Source organism: Cryptotermes secundus, unplaced genomic scaffold, assembly GCF_002891405.2.
Source record: "Cryptotermes secundus unplaced genomic scaffold, Csec_1.0 scaffold1313, whole genome shotgun sequence".
NCBI lineage: Eukaryota > Metazoa > Arthropoda > Insecta > Blattodea > Kalotermitidae > Cryptotermes > Cryptotermes secundus.
This window is the reverse complement of record NW_019740669.1, coordinates 8,937-31,254: the sequence shown is the minus strand read 5'-3', so window position 1 is coordinate 31,254 and position 22,318 is coordinate 8,937. Positions and strand designations below refer to the sequence as shown.

Below are 22,318 nucleotides of genomic sequence, written 5' to 3'. Positions count from 1 at the left end.
GCGAATTTCTTATATTTTTCCTTCTACCCTGAAGATGGAGGCGATACGTTCCTCCGAAACGTCGGTTAACACCACATATACACGGTGCCAAATCCCAGAAGACTGCTTTCTTCATAGTCACGGCCGTGAAAGCCTCAAATATTACAATAATAACACAGATTTCTTTACTGTAAACCACATCATAAATTTTGTAGTCAGCCTTTAATATATATGCAGTTATTTCTTAGATGATTTCACAGTGAACTTATACTGTCTGTTTTCCTCTACAAAATAGTATTCTGTTCTATTTGAAAATAATTTCATATTTCAAAATTTTCATTCGTGATCCTGAACAAGTTTCAATTTTCTCCCCTTAGCATTTAAATTAGCTTAATCACTGTCTTCGTCCTATCAGCCTATAAAATTAGCATATATCGTCGAATAGTATGTGTGACTCTTGACGGGGTTTGAATTGATGAATGGATTTATTGACTACTTATACACACGACTCGGAACTACAAACAGTTGCAGCGCCACAGCTAGTCTCCACAATTCACAAATCACCACAGCACCCACTAAGCTTTTTCCAGCCTGTTGTGATTTCACCAGCCGTTCCCTGGAAACGGCTTCTAACAATGGAGATTTTTTAGCTTCAAGCGCTCAGGTTCACTCCTCTCAGTCTCCCGCTTATAACATCTCAGCACAGATCACATAGAAAACACAGTTTTTCTATTGTTTCATCCGTGTATGTTGCGGGCGTTACCTAGTGACGGCCGCTGTTTACCGAGTCACCGTTTAGTACCGGGTCTATACGCCACAATGTGTATGTTTTAGTATTCTAGAGAAACAGAATGGGGTAAGTAACTGAAAAAACTAAAATGAATTAATAACTTTGGATCCTGGTAGTCCTTAGAATAAGTTACAAAATTAAAAGTACCTACAGATATTTCCTTCTCAGAAGTCCGGACATCATTCTATCATCGATGATAAAATATATTCCCGTCTGAAGACCTGTTAAAATACATCAACTGTAGCCCTGCCAACGGTAGAAGGCACCAAAATGGAACCTGGTGCCTGGAAACATAACTGGGGGACATAAATGCAGAGGTTTGGTCCTCCAGGTTGCGGGTTGGACGCAAGGCTGAAGACCTTGCTCTGTAAAAAATTATTGTTACGAAATCCAAAGAAGTGAAAACCCGAAGGTTTGATTCACGACCACGTAGCAAACTGAATACGTAGCAATGAATGGACAAATCTGGAAGAATTTTCTAAGAAAGTCTATGGCTCAAATAGGACTATTATACCGATGATGATGATGATGATGATGATGATTACATGCATATGCAATATGCATGTACGAGTATTGTGACATAAGGCCTGACAGCTATAATAAGGGACCAGAGAAAACAGCCGTTGCTAAACAACAGCTTCGTAAACACGCAAAAATACGTGTACCAAGGCCATCGCTGGGCAACGTACTTAGGCAACAATGGATGAACTATTGGAAGCGGTGTTTTCTACGCGGTCCGTGTCGGGGCATATAAGGGACCCCGGAACCTTTTTTGTTATATAGCTCGGAGGCCAGTCGAGAATTGATAGCTGAAGTTGGAGGTAGGAAGTCGAAAGCCAGCCCAGCCCTGGAGCTAGCAGCTGATAAAAGTACAGGCTGAAGCCAGTGGACAGAGTAGTGAAATGGCCGCCACCTTCTAAGAACGTGAGCCCGGAACCAGAGGAACATCCGCTATTGGAAGCCTCTACCAAGCAACGTGACTGATGAAAATAGTCTGTGTGTGACAATAATGTGTAAAGTGTAGTCACAAGCTGTGTTAGTGTGCAACAAATTAAGTTATCTGTCCAAAACCCGTCTATTGTCATTCTGTGAGGTGACAATATGCATGTACTCGTATATGCTTATAAGTAGCGTTTGCTGGTTCGTAACTTATATACGATGGTGTATCATCTGCATAATTTATTTAGGACCAAATTAAATGATGTTGATCGATTCTTTGAATGTCACTAATACAACTTTCTCCTATTTTATATGTCCATGTTGAGAGAAATTTGCTGCATTAAAAGGTCCACTTATCTCCTCAAAAGAAACTACATGACCGTCTCACAGTTGACGTCCATTCGTGGGATGAAACACATAAACCTGTGTGATCTGGAAGGAGGTCCAAGTTACATTTTAAGCACAAAAGAGCGTAAGAAAAACATTAAAAGTGTTGAATTTTTAGCTTATATATTGTCACGATTAACCTGATGTTTTCACCAACTTCGGCAGTTATAACGAACATCTATTTCTATGCAGAATGCAATCCGACAGGTTTCAAACTTTTCTGGATTAGATACGCTTGAAATTGAAAAATTGGTCTACACAATATTAGGGTTGTTCCACTTAATACTTATCATCTGCAATAAATGCTTTGCTATCCATCGCATCAGGGAATGCTTCAGATAAATTTGGTATGGGTTCAACTGGGACACATGACGCAAGAAACAGATTATTTGTATCTTGTGTTTCTTTACACAGACGATACGACATGGACCTAAAGGCTAAAAATAATACATAATATATTACAAGAAGGTTATAAATGCCCCTAAAAGTGCAGGTCTATAACTTGTCTTTTCGTCGCATGTAAAAGAACCCTTCAATTGGGAAAGTACTATGTATATTATGGGTATTGAGGGTATCCATTAAGTCAAAATGGAGTACATTTGTGTTATATTTCCTTCCACATGAAACACTTCAACCACTTGTTCACCTCATACTGAAAGGCTAAAGATGAATGGTGAATATACCGAATTATTTTAGTGCCGAAATTTATTCCTGCTAAACGTCTACTCATGTTTGTCTATAATCTGAGACTGCTCAGTCCACTTTCCTTGAAACTATATCAGCCCATCCTAATTACTGATGATTGAAACGACCAGACGTAAACGGAAATATGTTATTAAAAAGGGTATGAGAGAAACAAATAAAAATACTTTCATAACTTTTACTCTGAAATAGTATTTCATTGATTAGATCAGGAAGGATGAGAGCCGTGGGGTGTATAGAACATAAGAAAATATAAGAAATGTATGTAAAATGTTAGCAAATAAACCCGAAGGGGACATACTACAGGAAAACTTGGGAGTAAATTGGAGAATAAAATCAAAATGGATTTTCAGAAACATGAAGTATCGTCTGAACTTTTCTTAATCAGTACAGATTCTGACGTCACGAATAAACCTTCGCTTTCAACAAAAACCAGAAAATATCTAGACTACCCGAGCGACAAATAATTTTCAAGCGGGACTGTAATACATGGACTTAGTTTTACTGGAGAAAGTTACTGTAAAGAAGTGAGTTTGATTCAACTAAAGTTTGTAGGCTCGAAACATGTATTTTAAACATGGCGATGCAAGAAATTTGCTGACCAGATGAGTTACAACACAACTTATCAAGGAAGTCCCCACACTATGGAGTTACTTGGTTATATAGAGCGGATAAATAATATGCTTTATTTAATTTTTTATATTTTACTCTGGAATAGAACTCACAATTCCCAGTGAGTACGCCTCCAGATATTATATGACGAATTGAGTCCGAAGTGGAGTGTTGCCCCAATCGTATCGACGCCCTGCGAAACACCAGCTGCAGTGGTCAGCTTCTTGTTGCCACGAGCTTCCATGATGTCTATCTCACCTGAAGACGGCCAAGGGCCATATTCATTGTGCCGGGGCTTCATCCATATTGCTGTCCAAACACGAAACACCGTTTCATGCACGTAAGAAAACAAGAATGGAAAAACACATTAAAATATATTCTAAATCTGTTATATTCAATTTTGTATACCTCACTTTCCATTATTTCGGGCACATACCTGTTGAAAAGAGTGACATACGGCATGACTCCTCATTTCTTTAAATATAAATTAGTTCTGCAGTGAAAAGTATTTCAAACTTCGAACTTAATGCTGTGGACGTAAACAGTCATTAAGTTCGTGGACTGTGGTTTTATCGCATCATATTACAAGGTATTCACATACACTTACACAGACCCACATCGGCCCTCAAAATAGTTGCCATTGTCCGCTATGCAAGCCTGCCAACGTTGATATAGCTGTCGAAAACATTGCTGAAACATATTGGCAGGAAATTTCCGTGCGGCGTCTCTTGTGGCAATGACCACCTCCTCGGACGACTGAAATCTACCACTGCGTAGCTTTGCTTTCAAGCGGTGAAAGAGAAAGAAATCGCATGGTGCGAGATCAGGTGAGTATGGAGGGTGTGACAAAACGGTGACCTGTTGCCTTGCCAGTTCCTCTTGGACAAGAACAGAGCGATGTGCAGGGGCGTTGTCGTGTAGCAACAGCCAATTCTTCATACGCCAAATGCTTCGCTAGGGGATTTGCCTAGTTTTTGGCAGAACTTGATGTTTGTCTGTTGTTCAAACTGCCACATTTTCGATTTCCGCCACTTGCATTTAACTGCAGTTCACAATAGAGGCAGTAGTTCTCCTTACACTGTTTGCACATAACTGCCTCTTGCTGTGACGAGAGATGAACTGACAGGTCATCATATCATGCCTCAACCTGTTCACTGTAGTGCACTGTAATGACGATTTGCGCTAGTCCACGAACTTATTGACTATGGTAGTATATTTTACCGTTAAATTGTGTAATTCCGGTATTTTACAGTGTCCAGGTATTTATTTAGGATTCTTAGACAAATTGTTTCTTTAAACTATAAAATGAGAACAAAATTTTCACACTAATTTGCTGTTTCATAAAATGCTTACCACGTAAGCCTAGTTATTCCACCAAATAATAATTTGAGAATAGTTAAAACGTAAAATAACGAGGTTTTCTCTGTTTTTTTTTCATATATTGACTTTATCGCGGTAGATTAGGTTAGTTTAATTAGATTGATTTGGTTTGGCACCGTTTTTCGGTCAAGTTACTTTACGATATATCAGGTTGGGTCATGTAGGAAATATAAATACGTACTACATAGATATTAGTTATTATTTGGAACATCTATTTAAAATGTATACGATGATTCGTTAGGAGCCGCGTTAGCTCAGTCGGTAAAACGACTAGCCACGAGCTTGACGACAGAGGGATTGGTGTTTGAGTCCTGGTAGGGTCAAGATTTCTCTCTTCTTCACTTCGTCCAGACCCGCTTTGAGGTCCATCCAACCTCCTGCCTAATGGATAAGGGTGGGTTCTTACCCCGGGGGTAAAACGGCCGGGGCGTGAAGCTGACCACACCTCCAGATAGTGCCGAGGTCAAGAAAATATAGATGTATAGATCCACAACCAATTCTCCTGGGGAATAAAGCGCGGCCGGCTCGTAAGGCTGACATTACCGCCATCTTTCAGCCGATTTTCTAGATAATATGGGACCCTCAACGTCTCACAACCCTATGGGCCTTCATGGCCTGTTACAGGGATAGTTTTACTTTTTTAGATCCACAACCCCATACGCCTTCATTATGTATAGTGCTGAATTAGTTAACCACAGGGACAACTTCATTTCTTTTTACTTTACAATGATTCATCATTACTTACTTTAACTGTAACACTCAGCTAATGCATGAAATAATTGGAGAGTTTATAGAATATCGGACTGTTCACTTTAACGACATATACATGTATTACTTAAACTGCAAAACTACCCAATTTCGTGATGTAACTTCCTTCATGCTATGAAAATATAAAATCTTCATTAGAGAGCCATCTATGGAGAAGTGTTAAAAAACTAATCTTGAAACACGGGAGTGTGTCCAAGACCATATAAATCCAACCCACATACTCATATTATTTCTTTAAATTTATATTAATATTTTCTTGCACCATACGCCTGGTTATCCCAAGTGGTTTCACAACTTCACATTTTCCAACTAAATGGTCTATACACTTCTCACAGTTACCAGGCAACCACGTGTTGTTGTGAAAAATAACATAAAATATAACTGGCCCTAATGGAACAGCAAAATCGGAAAATATATTTGTTATCTTTTGAAATAAGAATTTTCCTTTGGGATAAAATGTCCCGGAGCGTGAGTCTGAGCACTCCTCTAATATAGCGCCGAGGACAGGAGTGGGCGGAGCAATAGCATGGCCATTCATGGCATGATGCTTCAACAATTAAGTACAGGAACAATTTTTGTTTATTTGTTTCGTTCTGGTCCGTCACACTAACAGATACAAAGGCAAAAATAATACCGTCTGATGTGACTATTTAAGTTTTATTACTTGAGGATTTATCTCCCTTACATGTTTCGATCCTTAACGGATCATCTTCAGAGGGTATCAATACTATCGGAAATTACTATTACAATATATGTTAACTGTATGGATACACATATGATGTCTAAAATGCACAATATACCCAATGTTCAACCTTCCACATTCACGGCGGCCTTCTTGGTGCTAAAACTTTTAAAAAAGTTGTTTTAAATCTTTCAAGATCAAGCTTAAAATTTATGAACCATACAGGTTCGCGTCAAATCTCCTATTGTAATTCGTGGAGGTGGCTGGTCCTGTGCCACCTGTTTATCTTGCGAAAGGAGATTCTTAGTACTTCCGTGTTTATGCGTGGCCTGCTGTGTTCTTTACACTGTTGACGCGAACCTGTATGGTTCATAAATTTTAAGCTTGATCTTAAAACATTTTTTTAAAAAGTTTTAACACCATGAAGGCCGCCGTGAATGTGGAAGGTTGAGGATTGCGTATATTGTAGTTTGGTAAATAGATACCAACTTTTCAGAGGAACTTACTACCTCTAGCTTCTGTTTGGAAGATTCCACCCTGAAGATGGGGACAGCGGGTTCCACCGAAACGTCAATATGTGTATAAATAAGGTAAAGCTGTCCCTGTAACAGGCCGTGAAGGCCCATAGTGTTGTGAGACGTCGAGGCTGACATATTTTCTAAGACAGCTCACAGATGGCGGTGAGGTTGTCAGCCTTACACACTGACCACTCTTTACTCCCCAGGAAGATTCCTGGCACTCATTTCTATTAGAGGCTGAGTCGACCCCAGAGCCACAGTGCGGCTGAAAGAATTAGGTCAAATGAGAAATCCAATGACGTCATCAGGATATATCAACCTACTCTATGCTACAAGCCGGAAGGTCGCGGGTCCAAGTCCCGATGAAGTCACTGGATTTTTTCAATTGACCTAGTCCTTCCAGCCGGAGTAGGCCCTGGGGTTCACTCAGTCTCTAACAGAAATGAGTACCAGGGAATAAATAAATAATTTTCCTGGGGAGTAAAGCGCGGCCGGCGCCTAAGGCTGACAACTTTACCGCCATCTTTGAGCCGATTTTCTAGATAACGTGGGAGCCTCAACGTCTCACAACCCTATGGGCCTCCACGGCATGTTACAGGGATAGCTTTACTTTTACTGGGAGTCACATCCCAGAAGGGCGTAATGTTGATACTGAATGGCGTGAAATCGCGAAACTACGAATTACACGAACTGTAATTGAAGTAATTTAATTCCGGAGTCTGGATTTGTGTTTTGATGATTATGGCCAGATAAACTGTACTACGTCCCATCAAAATAAACCTTTACTAAAAAAGAAAGTAAAACAGAACAACATAAAATAACGACGTCACATACCAGTAGACCCCAATCTTGAACTTGCCTCATAATAAAGAAAACAAAATTATAAAAAATCCTGAAAGACATAAACCATTAGGAAGACCTAAATGTAGACGGGAGGGTATTAAAATGGATCTCAGAGAAATAGGATGGGAGTAAGGACTGAACTCATCTGGCAAAGGATGGAATTCAGTGGCAGGTTACTGTGAACTCGGCAATGTACTTTCCGTTTCCGTGAAATAATGGAAATTTCTTCAGTGGCTGAGAAACTGTTGGCTTCTCAAGAAGGATTCGGTTCCATTGAGTTAGTCAGTTAGTAAATGCCATTCCTTAAGACTAAAGTTCGTGCTGGTAGAACTAACGCAAAGCAGGCCTAGTGCATTCGTTCTCCACACTGCTCCTTACTGCTAGCGCATACAAAAAAGAGTTTTATGGACTGATTCATGACCAGACAACCTTCACCTCTGATGTGGAGGGAATTCCACTCCCTAGCTTCAGTTGGTCGAGTCATGGCCGTATAATCACACCGACTGAAGTGGAGGAAAATCACCGCCAACATTGAACAGAGTCGAGGTACTAATTTATTTACCTACAATTTAAGTTATTATCTAGAGCAGTACATAAGAGCCACAGCTGTTTACTAAAACTCATAAATCCTTCAATCAATTATCCTAAATTATGGACCATATCAGTCTAATAGTAACTACTAACTTGTATCGTAGAGGTTACAAGCCACCAGCCGCGATATCTCGTGGTTTTCCTGTCTCCTGCGGAATGCTGAGACCTTATCTTGAAATGGCGTGCGACCACATCCTACTCGTAATCATTTCACACCGCATTCGTATATCTCATGTGGTTGAAGCAACATCGTTAAGTATTTTAAACATTAATCACACTCTACTATCAAGTTCTATTTGAGCTAGAATAAAAAGTCTACGTACTTCGCCCTATGTATTGTGGCATGAAGTGTATACCGAGCCGTTGCCTAGCAACGGCTGTCTATTCTGGCTCAGATTTTCCGGATTCATGTCACAATATCTATATAGAAATATGTAGCGAAAGGGGACCTTGTACAAGGTCGTAGAATACTTAGAAATAATACTTGGTATGAACCTCACTCCTCTGAGAAGCCGTGAGCCTGTGTTGCTTTACCTGGCCAGATCCAATCGCCTCTGGGCAGCTTAGCTCTAACTTCCACCCGGCCGTACAGAAATGAGAAGCTGTTGATTGTCCGTATCCTAGCGGACTGAATGGGCAAAGCGATGTCCTCACCAGCGTACCTAACAGAAAGGAAACACACGTAATATCCAGGGGTGCAAATGGTTTTCCAAAAATAGAGAGGTGCTCCAAAATACAGAGTGATTCAAAATTATTGTAGGGGTTTCCGCTTGGCCACGGAAACTCCATCAGTAACTTAGAAGCACTCTGTATTAAAATATCCAAGGAATGAGTAATAATTTATAAAAGAAATTTCTTGAAGTGCAGTTTTGAAAATTATTTCTTACAGATATCGTTGTTGGGAATGATTATTACTGTGCCTTAAGACACTGTAATTTATTTCTTTATAAAAAAATAAGCTATCTGAATCTAACTAGATAACGCTTACCTGCATGTGCCCTCATTTCATACTCTGATAAAAGCAATTTAATTTCAATCGTCCTGTTTTTAGCAAACTAAAGAATGAAAGGTCTATAGATTCGGAGTTACAGCTTATGTGGGAAGCGAATGTAAGAGGAAAAATACAACAACTTTATTCACATAAACAACGATCAGATTTTCTATCGGTTAGATTCTAAATGACCTAATTCGAAGTATCACCCAAGAATTTTTCTGAAAAATATTTGGAAAAATCAAGAGAAATCTCAGTTAGGAAATCCGGTCTGAAGGTGGCGATTTGAACTTGGGACGTGGTTCGAATAAGAGTCAAGAGTTTCGTAGCTTAACCCCAACATTCGATAAATTACTTAGGCGAAACTGGGTGACAAGTTTATATGTGTAGGCGATGGAATAAAAGTACGTAAATAAGGTAAAAAAAAGGTAAGATAAATTTGTCCTTGTGCTTAACTAATTAATCATTACACCATGAAGAGGTATGGGGGAGTGGATGTATAGCCCCACGTTTTCTTGACCTCGGCACTAGATGGAGGTGTGTGGTCAGCTTCACGCCCCGGCCCTTTTACCTCAGGGGAAACAGACCCCTTTACCCTTTCGATAGAAGGTTAGGTGAGCCACAGAACCAGTCTGGACGTCTAGCCCTTAGCCAGCCGCTATATCGACTGCGCTATCCCGGCTCAAAAGTGCGCAAGGGCCGTCCTAAACTTAGACCTGTATTTATGTGTGTGTATATATATATATATTTGTGTGTGTGTGTGTATGTAATATTTACGAAAATACCGGACAGAATAGCCGCGGTCTAAGGCATAAATTGTCTTCGCTCGCTCGGATGCTGGGATCGTGGGTTCGAATCCCACACAAGGCATGAATGCTTGGTGTGTGTATGCGTTTATTCTGTGTCTGTGTTGTCCTGTGTTTCGGTAGAGGCCTTGTGACGGGCTGATCACTCGTCTAAGGAGTTCTACCGTCTGTGAAAAATGAGTACGGAAGTGAATAAGTGGCCTGGGCCCTGAATCGGCTGGAAGTGCCATTGAAAAAGCATATGAAAATAGACATGATATTTTTTAGGTTTTTGTATAAGAAAGTACCGATGGGCCTAAGTTAGAAGGGAGTTAATTTGTCAGTATAATTAACATAAACACTTTTAGTTAGCACTAACTTCGGCGACAAGCGGCCGTCGTTCTGTCGGCATAGTTCGCTTGCGGACTAAAGCCACGGAGTTTGTTTTGTTTTTTACATCAGTTTCGAATAAGTGTCAATCCACACACGAACTGTTTCAGTTGACAATATACAGGCAGCTGGTTTACGCTAATAAAATTCTGTTTTGTACATAATTCTGCGATGGGTGACGACATCATTATCCTAGATTGAGTAGGCCTACATTCAGGACACCAGATATAGAAGGACACCACAAAGACTGACTACAACGTGGATATCGGATAACACGTCAAGGCCTTGAGAGGCGATGTCAAGTATCGAATAATCGTGGATGCGAGTCCTTCGGTTTACCATGGATGTTTATTGCACCGTCTCTTTGTGAAGGACTAACACACGTCATCACTTTCTCTCTAGTTACTAGAGAGAGAGAGAGAGCGAACTGCCAACAATATAATTAGTTCCGTCACATGAAACACACCAAACCCCCAGATGTCGCTATGCAGTTACAGAACTTCATATTCTGGATGTCGAAGCCTTGGATCTCTGAAACTATTCTGGCTGAGGTCTTTCACAGTTTCTTTAAGTATCACCTGTAACCGCTCATTAAGTCGGAGCCCATAATTGTTAGAAAATGTATTTAAACTATATACAGCCTAGGTAAAGAGAGATAGCCCCATCCTTACATTTAGAACGATATTTAAGGCCATTCTTTGGCAGGGGCTAGTATCTTTTTCTTTTTCCTATCATGTCCTGTTTCATGATTGATGTGATTGTTCTCACAGTAAAGTATGTTAAACTTATGTTAGGAATAATATGTTCGGTGTGTGCTTCCATTTAAAGTGTCGCCAATTTATAGGGCAAGAAATTTAACTGCTCCTATCTCAATTGTGTTATCACAGTTTATTGAGATTAATACATGTTTTGTTCGTCTTGACTTAAAAACAAATGTAGGTTTATTGGTTTTAAATCATATGTTCATGCTAGCAAGGGCATTATTGGGCCGCGCCATAGCTCAAGCAGTTAGTCGCTGGTTTCCCACCGCGGCGGCCCGCGTTTGATCCCGGGTCTGGTCAAGTGGTATTTGTGGTGGACAAAGTGGCGCTGGGACAGGTTTACTTCGAGTACTTCGGTTTCCCTTGCCAATCTTCATTCCACCAATTGCTCTACGATCACCCTCACCTATCATCTGGGACTGGTACAATAAGCCAGAAGTGGCCGCAGTACAAGGGACTTAGTCCCACCCCACTAGAAATAAAAGAAGGGCATTCTTGCTATACAAACAGGATGTAGCCATCTGCGCTTTCCCTGGAAATTTAATTAAATTCAATTGGAAAGCAGAACTTTGGAAATCTGATACCTGTCATGTTAGGTTGAATGATGCATTTTAGGAAGGAGGGCCACCCACAGACGCTACGACCATTATAATTCACCGAAATGTCCACAGGGCAGTTGGTGTCTTAAGAGTCAGAATCGTGTAACAAATTTCGTTGATTGGAAGATGCAAATTTTGTAGACCTCCTAAGTTTTACACTAGACCAGTAAGGCAGGTTTAGGGGAGGTTCAATTGAGGGAAGCTGAGGGCTCTGTATAGCTGACTGCATCAGATCGGAGAAGTTCCCTGAAGAACACATGATTCCGACTTCCAAAACACTGGGATGCAACTAAATTAAACTGTTATACGAACGATTATACTAAATCATTACGAGATCATGGTGCAAATTTCGACTATATATTCTCACCTTCAACTGCTACAAAGTGTTTGACATTATTAAAGTGGAATTGCACAGTGTAAGCAGCGGCCAGGGCTGTTTAATGCATCACAGTTCAGTGCCAAACATTGTCCTTACTGTGAGCAAGTGTGTGTGTGCTGAAATGTTCCTCCTGCCCTATTAGAGCAAGGCCCGTTAAGACCCAGGGACAGATCTCCTGTTCTTCCAGACCCAACCCTGAGCTAGCCATCTCGCTGCCTGTGCCTACCAGAAGGCATCCTGCAGAACTGTAGTCTACTGGCGCCCAAACAAGTCCATCGGCCTTCCTTACCAATCAGCTCAACATCTCCGAAGGGGAAGGAGGTAAGGATAGAGCCAGGACAGGTGAAGCATTGCGGCACGTGTGGCTGTAGCAGACAAGGGGCAACAGAACGGTGTAAGTAGCTTCCGACGCGGGGCCCTTCATTCTCCAAGAGAAGACAAGGAGAATAGAGCTCTTAGACACAGAATTTAGAAATAGACGACAGATTAATTTACAGTATTTGAAATTCATCATTTGCAACAGTTCGATGTTACATGACGTAGCCAGTTGAAAATGGCCCTTAAATGTACAACTAGATGTAACCTAAATGTTTAATTAATTGTTCTATAAGTTAACCCGAAATTAACGGCCGTGGGGATCCGTTGCGCTGACCACGCGACAACCTCTGTCCGCAAAAGCTGGCACTAACTTCGCCGACAAGCGATGGTCGCTTGGTCGGCATAGTTAGCTTGCGGACTAAAAGCCACGGATTTAGTTAGTTATAAGTTAAACATTCCCACCGACATAGCAGGGCACCTTCTATGTGCATGACTCACACAGGCTTCCAGCTTATTTTAGTTCTCTTTCAAGCAGTTTTTATCATATTTTCTCTTCTGTCCTCTCGTTAGTAATATTATTATGCCTGTTATTACTCGCGTATTCCAGTTATACCAATTTTATACATATTGGTTTTTGCCGTAGACACAAGACACCTAACAAATAATTCACTCACACTTTTATCGTACTAATTGCGCGTTTATTTGGGTTAAAATATAATTTCGCTTTCCATGAAGCCATTTTTTTCAGACGATACATTTTACAAAGTTAAACTATTGCGTTTGTAATTGTATATTGATCCACATATTACAAATTTGTCTATTATTATGATTGATTCATAGTGCTTTTATGCACAATATCGCTGTTATTTTGCTGCGTAAGGATGCGTTGAATAATTTAAAATATCTTAATATTAATAATAAGATTAACTCAAAAATAAAATAAATAAGAAAATTAAAATTTAATGTAACTATAGATTAGTATGTCTCTATACATCGTTCTGTTACACAAATTTTCTATGTGAATGCGTTACGTTGTGCATAGCGTCGCGTCATTTGTTGTGTGTGACATCTTTAGATCTATTGGTCCTGGTTTACCTCAATAATAATTAATACTATTATTATTATATATGTGTAGTTCTCTCCTGTTACAGAATCAAATTCAGATCTCTTCCGTTCTTCTGTAGAGATGTAGAGATTTTCTAATTCTTCATTCAAACATATGGTTGCACTACTTGAATGGAAACTCATACCACTGCAAGGCCTTCTCTTTTTTTTTTCCTGTGGCGCTACAGCCCTCATTTGGGCCTAGGCCTACCTTCATGAAACTCTCCATTTCACTTCGGTTTACTAGATATTACACATACGGTAGGACTCCTTGGGCGAGTGATCAGCTCGTCGCAAGGCCTCTACCTGTAGAAAAACACAGAAAAATGCACACAAACATCCATGCCCTGAGTGGGATTCGAACCCACGATCCCGGCTTCCGAGCGAGCGAAGGCAGTGCATGCCTTAGACCGCTCGGCTACCGTGACCGGCAAGGCCTTCTCTTACCCAGGCGAAACATTGCTGGCGCGATTACTATGACAGTGCCTCTAGATTTTCCGTTTTCTTCTTGATGCCCTTTCACGAGAGTAAAGCGCTGGTAAAACTGCATAATGAGGAGCTTCATGACTTGTACTCTTCTCCATGTATAGTTAGAATGGTCAAGTCAAGGAGGATGAGGTGGCCAGAGCATGTAGCACGAATGGAGATATTGGTAGGAAAGTCGGAAGAAAGCAAACCACTGGGGAGACCAAGACGTAGTTGTGTGGGCAATATTAAAATGGACCATAGAGAAATAGAATGGGATGGATTGCATTGATCTGGCTCAGGATAGGGACCAGTGGATAGCTCTTGTGAACACGGTAATGGACCTTCTGGTTCCATAAAATGTTGGGAAGTAGCTGCACAATTGGCAGCTTCTCAAGAAGGGCTCAGTTCCATAAGTGATAAATTTGATGATAAGTTAAGGAGTTGGTAAGAAATTAAAATTTAGTCAGCAACTGGATGTCCTGTTGGTTCTTATGAAGCATTACTTCTATCAAGGTTCGATAAATTTGCGCAAGGACCTCAAAATAAAACTTTCATCAATGTCACTACATTGGTTCTCCAGTTGTGAGACGATACAACGCACAAATCTTTTTTCACGAAAACAGCAAAACTTGATGAAAAGCATATCTCAGATAACGCCTGAGTTTCATTGTTCTAAACAAGATGAATTGCAGTGAACACGAAAGGCAATTAGTGACTATGCCGACTAGTATAATCGGCTGTGGTGGAGCATTGCTTAGGGGCAAAGCATCGAATGAACGCCAAGGACACCACAGTACAGCCAGGAACAAGCTACATGGACCGCAGGCCACAGATATCGGACCGCACACCAATAGCTTTATGAGATAAATGGGATTTCCTCTATGCCGTTCTGAAACCTATCACCAACGATCGCTACTCACAAAGTGAACCCCTGATGATAGAGACAGAAGCAATCTATGAAACATCAAATCCAATTTGACCTTCCTGGTCGCACGAAAATGTTACATTATATAGAACTTTTTCTTAAACATTACGTTTATTTATGTGAAATTAACCAGGAAATACGCTTAAAGTTCACATTGTAGTCCTCTCGGTTGTGACATCACGTTGTCTTCTAGGTGGGTACAAAAGGTTTCGAAAGAACATATTGCTTCCTTCTTCAGGTCATAGATTGTGAAGACCGTGTCACACCCTAGAAAACCACAATTTAAACCCCCGAGATCTTGCATAGGTTTAAAAGTCATCCTTTGTCCTAAATACTTGTGTTGTAATTCTGTATCATCTCAAGGCATTTGGTGAAAAAGAATAACACTGTAAATTATTTCAAATATATTCTTGTCAACTTACGACACGCAGGGATCCATGTTGCAACCTGGTTCAGCGATAGCGCCCCTGTATAACACATCTTCTTCATATTCATCCGTAGTAAGGGTCGGCTTCAGGTATAAGACTCCATCTTTCACGAAACTGAAACACACAAGATAATATACATTTATTTTATGAGTATCATAAGCACAGCATCGGAGGTGTGTTATTGTAGTCGATTGAGCTTTCAGCGGTTTAATGACAAAATTCCAACTGCAGTAATTATACGGGAAGATATTCCTGAATTATGAATACTTACAGTTTTTAAAGAAGATCGCGACTTATTTGAAAATAATAAAATTTTATAGGGCTATCAGCCATGTCTGTTTGCCAAAATTTACCAACGTTTCAGGAGCCATCCTGTCTCCCTGACCACAATCTGACCCCCATGAGGGGAACAAAGATGGTCCCTGAAGCTCTGGGAATTTTTAACTAACTGTCATCGCTGTTAGACCGAGAATGTTTTATTGAATTTAACGGCCGATGAGGTTTCAGACAAAAAGCACTTTCCAGATATTTTTCTGGCAAAACTGAAGAAAATCTCGAAGAATTTTGGTTAGGTTATCAGGTAAAGCAGACGAGATCCGAGCTCGATGTTACCCGTTATCACCACAACAATCCGCCTAATTGGATGTAATGATTATAGTCCTATTTCACATTTTGGAGATACCAAGTCTGCAGATCGTGTCAGCACTCGACTGTCTGACTGATGGCTTTTATGCTTTGTTTGAATACTTAAGGAAAATTCAGATATAGCAATTCAAGTTTGGCCCTTCCTTACAAACTCTGTACCTAACCAGCGTTAACAGGCTAGTCTCAGAAAGCTACTCAAGTCTGTCATTATTACGAATATATGAGGGAGAGTCAATAAATAGGTCAAAAATGGAAGTAAGACAGGTGTAATGCATGTGATAGGTTTTCTATATGTATCAATAGGTTTCAGAACAGTCCAGCTTCATGACAGTCTAGGTAGCAGACACGCATGCGCATCTTCAGAGGCTGGTTTCAGTAGTCAAAAGACGACCGTGCTTGAGGAGTATTCTATCGAAGAGCAGCATTTAGTTTGCCGGCAAAAGGGCTCAATGCAAATGATATTCATAAAGAAATATTTCCTGTTTACGGTGGGAAGTATTTATCGCGTAAAGCGGTTCACAATTGGGTCAAGAATCGCGGTAAACCTCTCGCTGATGACGAGAGGAAGGAAGTGGCTGAGACAACAGTGAAAATGTTTCTATACTGCGGGTTAACACGCGCTGGTAAAGCGATGAGATAAGTGTACCAGGTTTGTGGAGGATATGTCGAGAAGTAAATTTTCCTTCCAGGCTCGAATAATACATGTTTTACGTTTTATATCCATTTATGACAAATTTACTGACTCTCCTTCGTATAAGAGAAGAACAAACTAGATTTATACGATTTATTGTCACCGTGATTGAATTCACAGTGTAACCTACATTTTCGTACTTTAACATTCCCTGCACGCTGCAATCAGGTTCTACAGAATTGTGGTTCTATAAATTAAAGAACCAACATCTACTTCCTTCGCCGTTCTTTACAGTAAAGAATGCTTGTTATGTGTTTCCAATTATCTGTAATTAAGATTGTACTCGTAAATCAAGAGAGTATAATGCAATGCTGCAATATGGAATGATTAACCTAAACAAGTTTCATGCTATTGTGTTGCATGATACAAACCTCCATTTTGAATAAATATATATGAGGGAAAATGGTTCTTGTTCTTGTTGATGTCGTCGTCGTTGTTGTTTTGTTATCCCTGTGATTAACCAATTAAGCACTACACCATGAAGACGTAGGGGGAGTGGATATATAGATCCACATTTTCTTGATCTCGGCACTAGATGGAGGTGAGTTGTCAGTTTCACGCCCCGGTCGCTTTATTCCTGGTGAAAGCGACGGTGTCTATTGTATAGGAGGTTGGGTAAACCCCAGAGACTCTCTGGACGATGAGGAGGAAAGTTTTTGAACCTACCGGGACTCGAACTCCCGTAGACAGTCGCTAAACCGACTACTCATCCCGCCTCCCTGAGGGCAAAGGGTGCGCTTCCAGATCGTCGAAGGACCAGGCCTTGAAACTGGGACCCACATATTGCCAGTACTTCCTTATAAACAAAGTTTAAGCGAATCTGTATATCATTTGTCGAGCACGAGAAGCGACCCAAAAAGTAAGGTATACTGCATTTAATACATTGTCAAATAAAGATAAAGCCTCTTAAAGGAATGGTAATAATAACTGCAATTTGTATATTATTTTTGCATGGAATGAATAAAGTTTGTATAAAATGTCAAAATATTTACATTTCGTTATAACACCCGATAACACTTGAGCTCAGTCATAAATAAAAAACACAGTCGTCATTGAAGAGGGTTGAGTGAGATCATAAAGTATGTGCAAATAATACTTGACTGAGGACAGTTCATGAAACCTGGTTTACGTCATAGGTTGCCCTGCACAGATATCTTTCTTAACGCCGCCACATGTTGGCGCTGCATTGTCTGAGAATTCAGTCATTACATCTGGTGTGGGTTCAGTGATACGTGTGTAGGTTCATTTGCATGTGTTCAGTGGTGCTGTCAGAAGTTCTTACTGTATGGAATTGAAACACAGGATGAAATGTGCAATAGTGAACTGCAAGGGAACTGAAAGGAAGATGTCGTGTCTTAATCCCAGCAGTTGCTTGCAGGGACTGAGTAAACCAAGGACACGTTCAATTTACCCAGTCTTTGGGCCGAGATTTCAACTCGTGACCTGCCGAAAACAAAACAGGAAGCAAAGTCACGGATGTGATTTTTCTAATGACCGGTTAATTGAGCCTTCCATGGCTCTCCTTAGGCCCTCCAGAAAATACCGAAGTCCTTAATTCACTGCACATTTTCTTCATATAAGTTACTTCCTAACGCATCATTCATAATCATCCTCCAATTCTACGTTACAACATAAGGTAAAGTTGTCTTGAGCTTAAGTATTTAAGAACTACGCCATGAAGACTTAGGTGTAAGTCAAGATACAGCTCCAACATTCTTGGTCTCGGCACTATATAGAGATGAGCGGTCAGCTTCACGCTCCAGCCACTTTACCCCCTGAGAAAGAACCTTCATGACTCATTGGATAGGTGGCTGCGTTGGTCCCAGTGACGGTCTGGACGCTGTGGAGTACAGACAAATTTATTTCCTTTGCCGGGAATCGAACCCTGGCTATCCAGCCCATAGCCCGTCGCTACACCGATTGAGCTACCCCAGTTCCTAATTCTAAGTCATATAACCGAACTGATAGACGCACGGAGCAAATTTCTCGGACTGATGTAAAGATATAATATTTCTGGCAACGTTGTACTGAATGGATGGATGGCCTTGTAGTTAAACGAAACATTGAGGCACAGAACAAAGAAATGTTTGGTCAGATATTACTAGAACGCCCGCGGGGATGGAGTTCATTAACATCGTGACATCTAGAAGAGATCACTTTAGCGAAAGAGTAAATATGTCTGGAAGCCCAGTCACAAATTTGGACACCAGAAAAGTATATTAGAGTTCATAGGTGATTGCAGCGTCGAGGTTAGTGGGGGGAATCGAAGATAAAGTATTCTCAGTTCAAATTTAAACTCAGTTTTACACAGTCTAAGGCTGAGGTGGGCAAAATATGAAGAGCATCAACATTTAAATCCATCTACAGCGATGTTTAGTTAATAACAATAATTCAATTCAATATTTTTATTTATTTACGTACTTACTCAAGAGCCCAAAGGTCAATGTTAGAGTAAGTACGAGCAAAGATATAATAACACAAGCACATGCACACAAGGAGAAGACAATACAAGCAAACGTATATTATTTAGAGTAAAAGTACATCAGTGCAGTCACGCCAAATATCACGTGATGACAATAAATGCGCACGAGCACGCGCGTGCGTGCATACATTAGTCATGAGTGAACTGCACATTCACTTTATTCTTTCTTGCTCCAAATATTTTCACCAATGTTTTCTATTCAAACACTATGTCCTCCACACAGAATATGAAGTCATGACTTACTTTGCCTTTTCAAGCAAGAGAATTGCAGATCCGTTCTATTGCTCTGTTACATTATAAGTGTCAATGCTCCATTTTTTTTTTGCGAAATCTGACGTATTAAAATATGATGTTAAAAGATGCATCCGGTCTAGAAAGCGGAGATTAACGGTCGTGGGGATCCGTTGCACTGACCACACGACACCCTCTATTCGCTAAAATTTACACTAACTTTGCCGACAAGCGGCGGTTACTCGGTCGGTATAGTTCGCTTGCGGACTACAGGCCATGGAGTTTGCTTGTTAAAAGACGTAGTAATTGTAATATTCAAGTTAAGATTAGCACATCCTAATTTTAATTAAGAGACTTTATTTTTTTACAGAAAACCAATTTTATAGAAATTTTCCAATTATTAGTTCACAGATTAGTAATACATCAAACTGAGCATTGAAAAATATACAGGATGTCCCAGGTGTTTGGTGCCATACTTCAGGAGCGTACTGAGGGTTCCCTATAGAACGACTTTGAAATAGGAACCCATGTCCACAAACGTAAAATAGCAGCGCTAGGGCGGCATTTAATATCATTTTGTTTAAACTTGGAGCCTCAATGTCGAAGAGCATGCACAGGCATATTACCCCCTCCATACTCTTAAGACTCACTTTCTAGAGTAGATGTTGGAATTGACGCCCTCCATTTTCAATACATGCGTTACATCGACGCAAGAAACTTTGGCGCACCCTTTCAAATATTCCAGGTGTCACACGGATCACGTCACATGCAACAAGTATTCTGGCCAACAGCTCGAATTCATTATCCACAGGCGTGTCGTAGATCAGGCTTTTCACATGGCCACACACGAAATAGTCCAGAGGTGTCAAGTCTGGGGATCGGAGTGGCCAAGGCACTGGGCCTCATCTTCCTATCCAACGACCACAAAAAGCAGCATCCACGTAGTCTCGTGATACAATGCTGAAGTGTGCCGGCGCTCCATCATGCTATATTCACATTTGCCTCCGCACAATCAGTCGGCAGGATACGTAAAAAGGCCCATTGAGTCGCGGAGGTAGGAGAAAAGGCCCAATCAAGTGATCGCCAATGATGGCCGCCCAGACATACCAACTACAGTATAGTTGGGGTTTTTCGTCAGCCCAAACATGGCTGTTTCGACAGCTGAATCAGCCATCTCTTGTAAACTGCGCTTCGTCCGTGAATAACAGACTCGTGGTACAGAGTCCTCTGGACCTACGTCGTGGACTCGCGTTGGATGATACGGATAAAGCTGTTGGTCGTGCAGGATTCTCCAAACACTTGATTTTGATGTCCCCACAGTCTTGGCAATGGCACGAGTGCTGGTGGATGGCTGTTCCTCTATGCCAAGGGTCTCCGAACTGCAGCCCGCGAAAGAATTGTGCAGAAATGCGCCAATTGAACTAATTTTACAATGAGTACTGGCAAAAAAAATACTTGTTCATATATTTCAAATTCATTAATTACGATTGTGTTTAAAATATATTGATATTCCATATTATGTTAATATTAATATTATTCACAATTTTACTAATTCTGGACCGTATACTGCGCGGTATTTCTTCGTACTTGTTCGGCCTCGATCGGCAGTGTTATTTTTCGTGGCAATGTAGGTAGCGCGAGCAGTTCGTTGCTACTCGTCTTATGCACAAGACTTCTTGCAGTGGTACAGTGTAATTGTAACAGATCATCATCACCGCCGGTGTCGTACTTATTACCATTTTTGTATTAAAGGCAACTTATGCCCAGTTTTGCTCTAACTTTTCCTAGAATTGGTCTGCAGTGCGTGACAGTTGATGGAGGAAAACAGATGTCTGATATAAAAATAGGTTTGGTTGGTCAAATCACAAAAGTTCGTGAGGATGCAGGAATATCAAAGCCAATGTTTCTTCACTGTGTTATCCACCAGCAAGCACTTTGTGGAAAACACGTTGATATGAGCTCTGTTTTAAAACCTGTTATTTCTATCGTTAATTTCATTCGCTGTCATGCACTTAACCATCGCCAGTTTCGGTCTTTTCTCGAGGAATGTTATTCCGAGCTTACTGACCTGACATATTATACTGCAGTTCGATGGCTTAGCTGTGGAAAGGTTGTTTCGCGCTTCTTTCAGCCCAGGAATGAAATTGATATATATATATCTTACTGAGAAAAACCATCACGAACAACTTTTATCAGATACCGAGTGGCTTTGGAAATTAGCATTTTTTGCTGATCTGGTGAACCATATGAACCATTTGAATTTAAAGTCCCAGGGTGAAAATAACTTAGTCTGTGGTTTATTTGCACTTATCAAGGAATTCAGAGCAAAGTTGATACTTCTGGAAAGCCAAGTGAAAAATTGTAACATTGTTCATATGCCATACTGTGCAGAGTTGCATAAAAAGGGTGAAGCTGAATTTCCTTCCTCGTTTGCTAATTTAGTCATTTCAGATTTGAAAGAACAATTTCGGAAGCGATTTGCTGATTTGGATTCCAGTGCTCAGGAAATTAGATTGTTTCAAAATCCGCGTGACTGTGATGCTGCAGATGTCCCAAGTCAAATTCAAATGGAAATTATTGAACTTCAGGAAAATTATCATATTAAAGACAAATACAAGGAAGGAAATTTGATCGAATTTTATAAATTTCTGAACTCTGAGCAATTTCCAAATTTAAATAAATTTGCTTGTAAATTTATCTCCATTTTTGGGACGACATATCTGTGTGAACAAACTTTATCCCAGATGAAGTACATCAAGCCGAAATACAGGGTAAATTTCTCCGATGAACATTTAAAGTCGTTAATTGTGATTAGCTTTTCAAAATTTGAACTTCAATTGAATCAGATTTTAAGAATGCAAAAAGAGTTCCATCATTCACATTAATTGTTTTATTATAATTTGTGATGAAAATATGAGCATTTGCTGCTA

At 40.3% G+C, this 22,318-nt stretch overlaps 1 protein-coding gene across 1 annotated transcript in view; it reads right to left on the bottom strand.

Annotated features, from left to right (window-relative positions):
* Positions 1–20,073, bottom strand: part of LOC111872585 (beta-1,3-glucan-binding protein) — a 27,831-nt gene extending 7,758 nt beyond the window's left edge. The window contains exons 1-4 of the mRNA XM_033754758.1: positions 20,039–20,073; positions 15,334–15,564; positions 8,726–8,853; positions 3,523–3,718 (exon numbers count right to left, since the gene is read on the bottom strand). Of these exons, the coding sequence (XP_033610649.1) occupies positions 3,523–3,718; positions 8,726–8,853; positions 15,334–15,564; positions 20,039–20,073 (590 nt within the window). The remainder of the gene's footprint in view (positions 1–3,522; positions 3,719–8,725; positions 8,854–15,333; positions 15,565–20,038) is intronic.
* Positions 20,074–22,318: the final 2,245 nt, after the last annotated feature.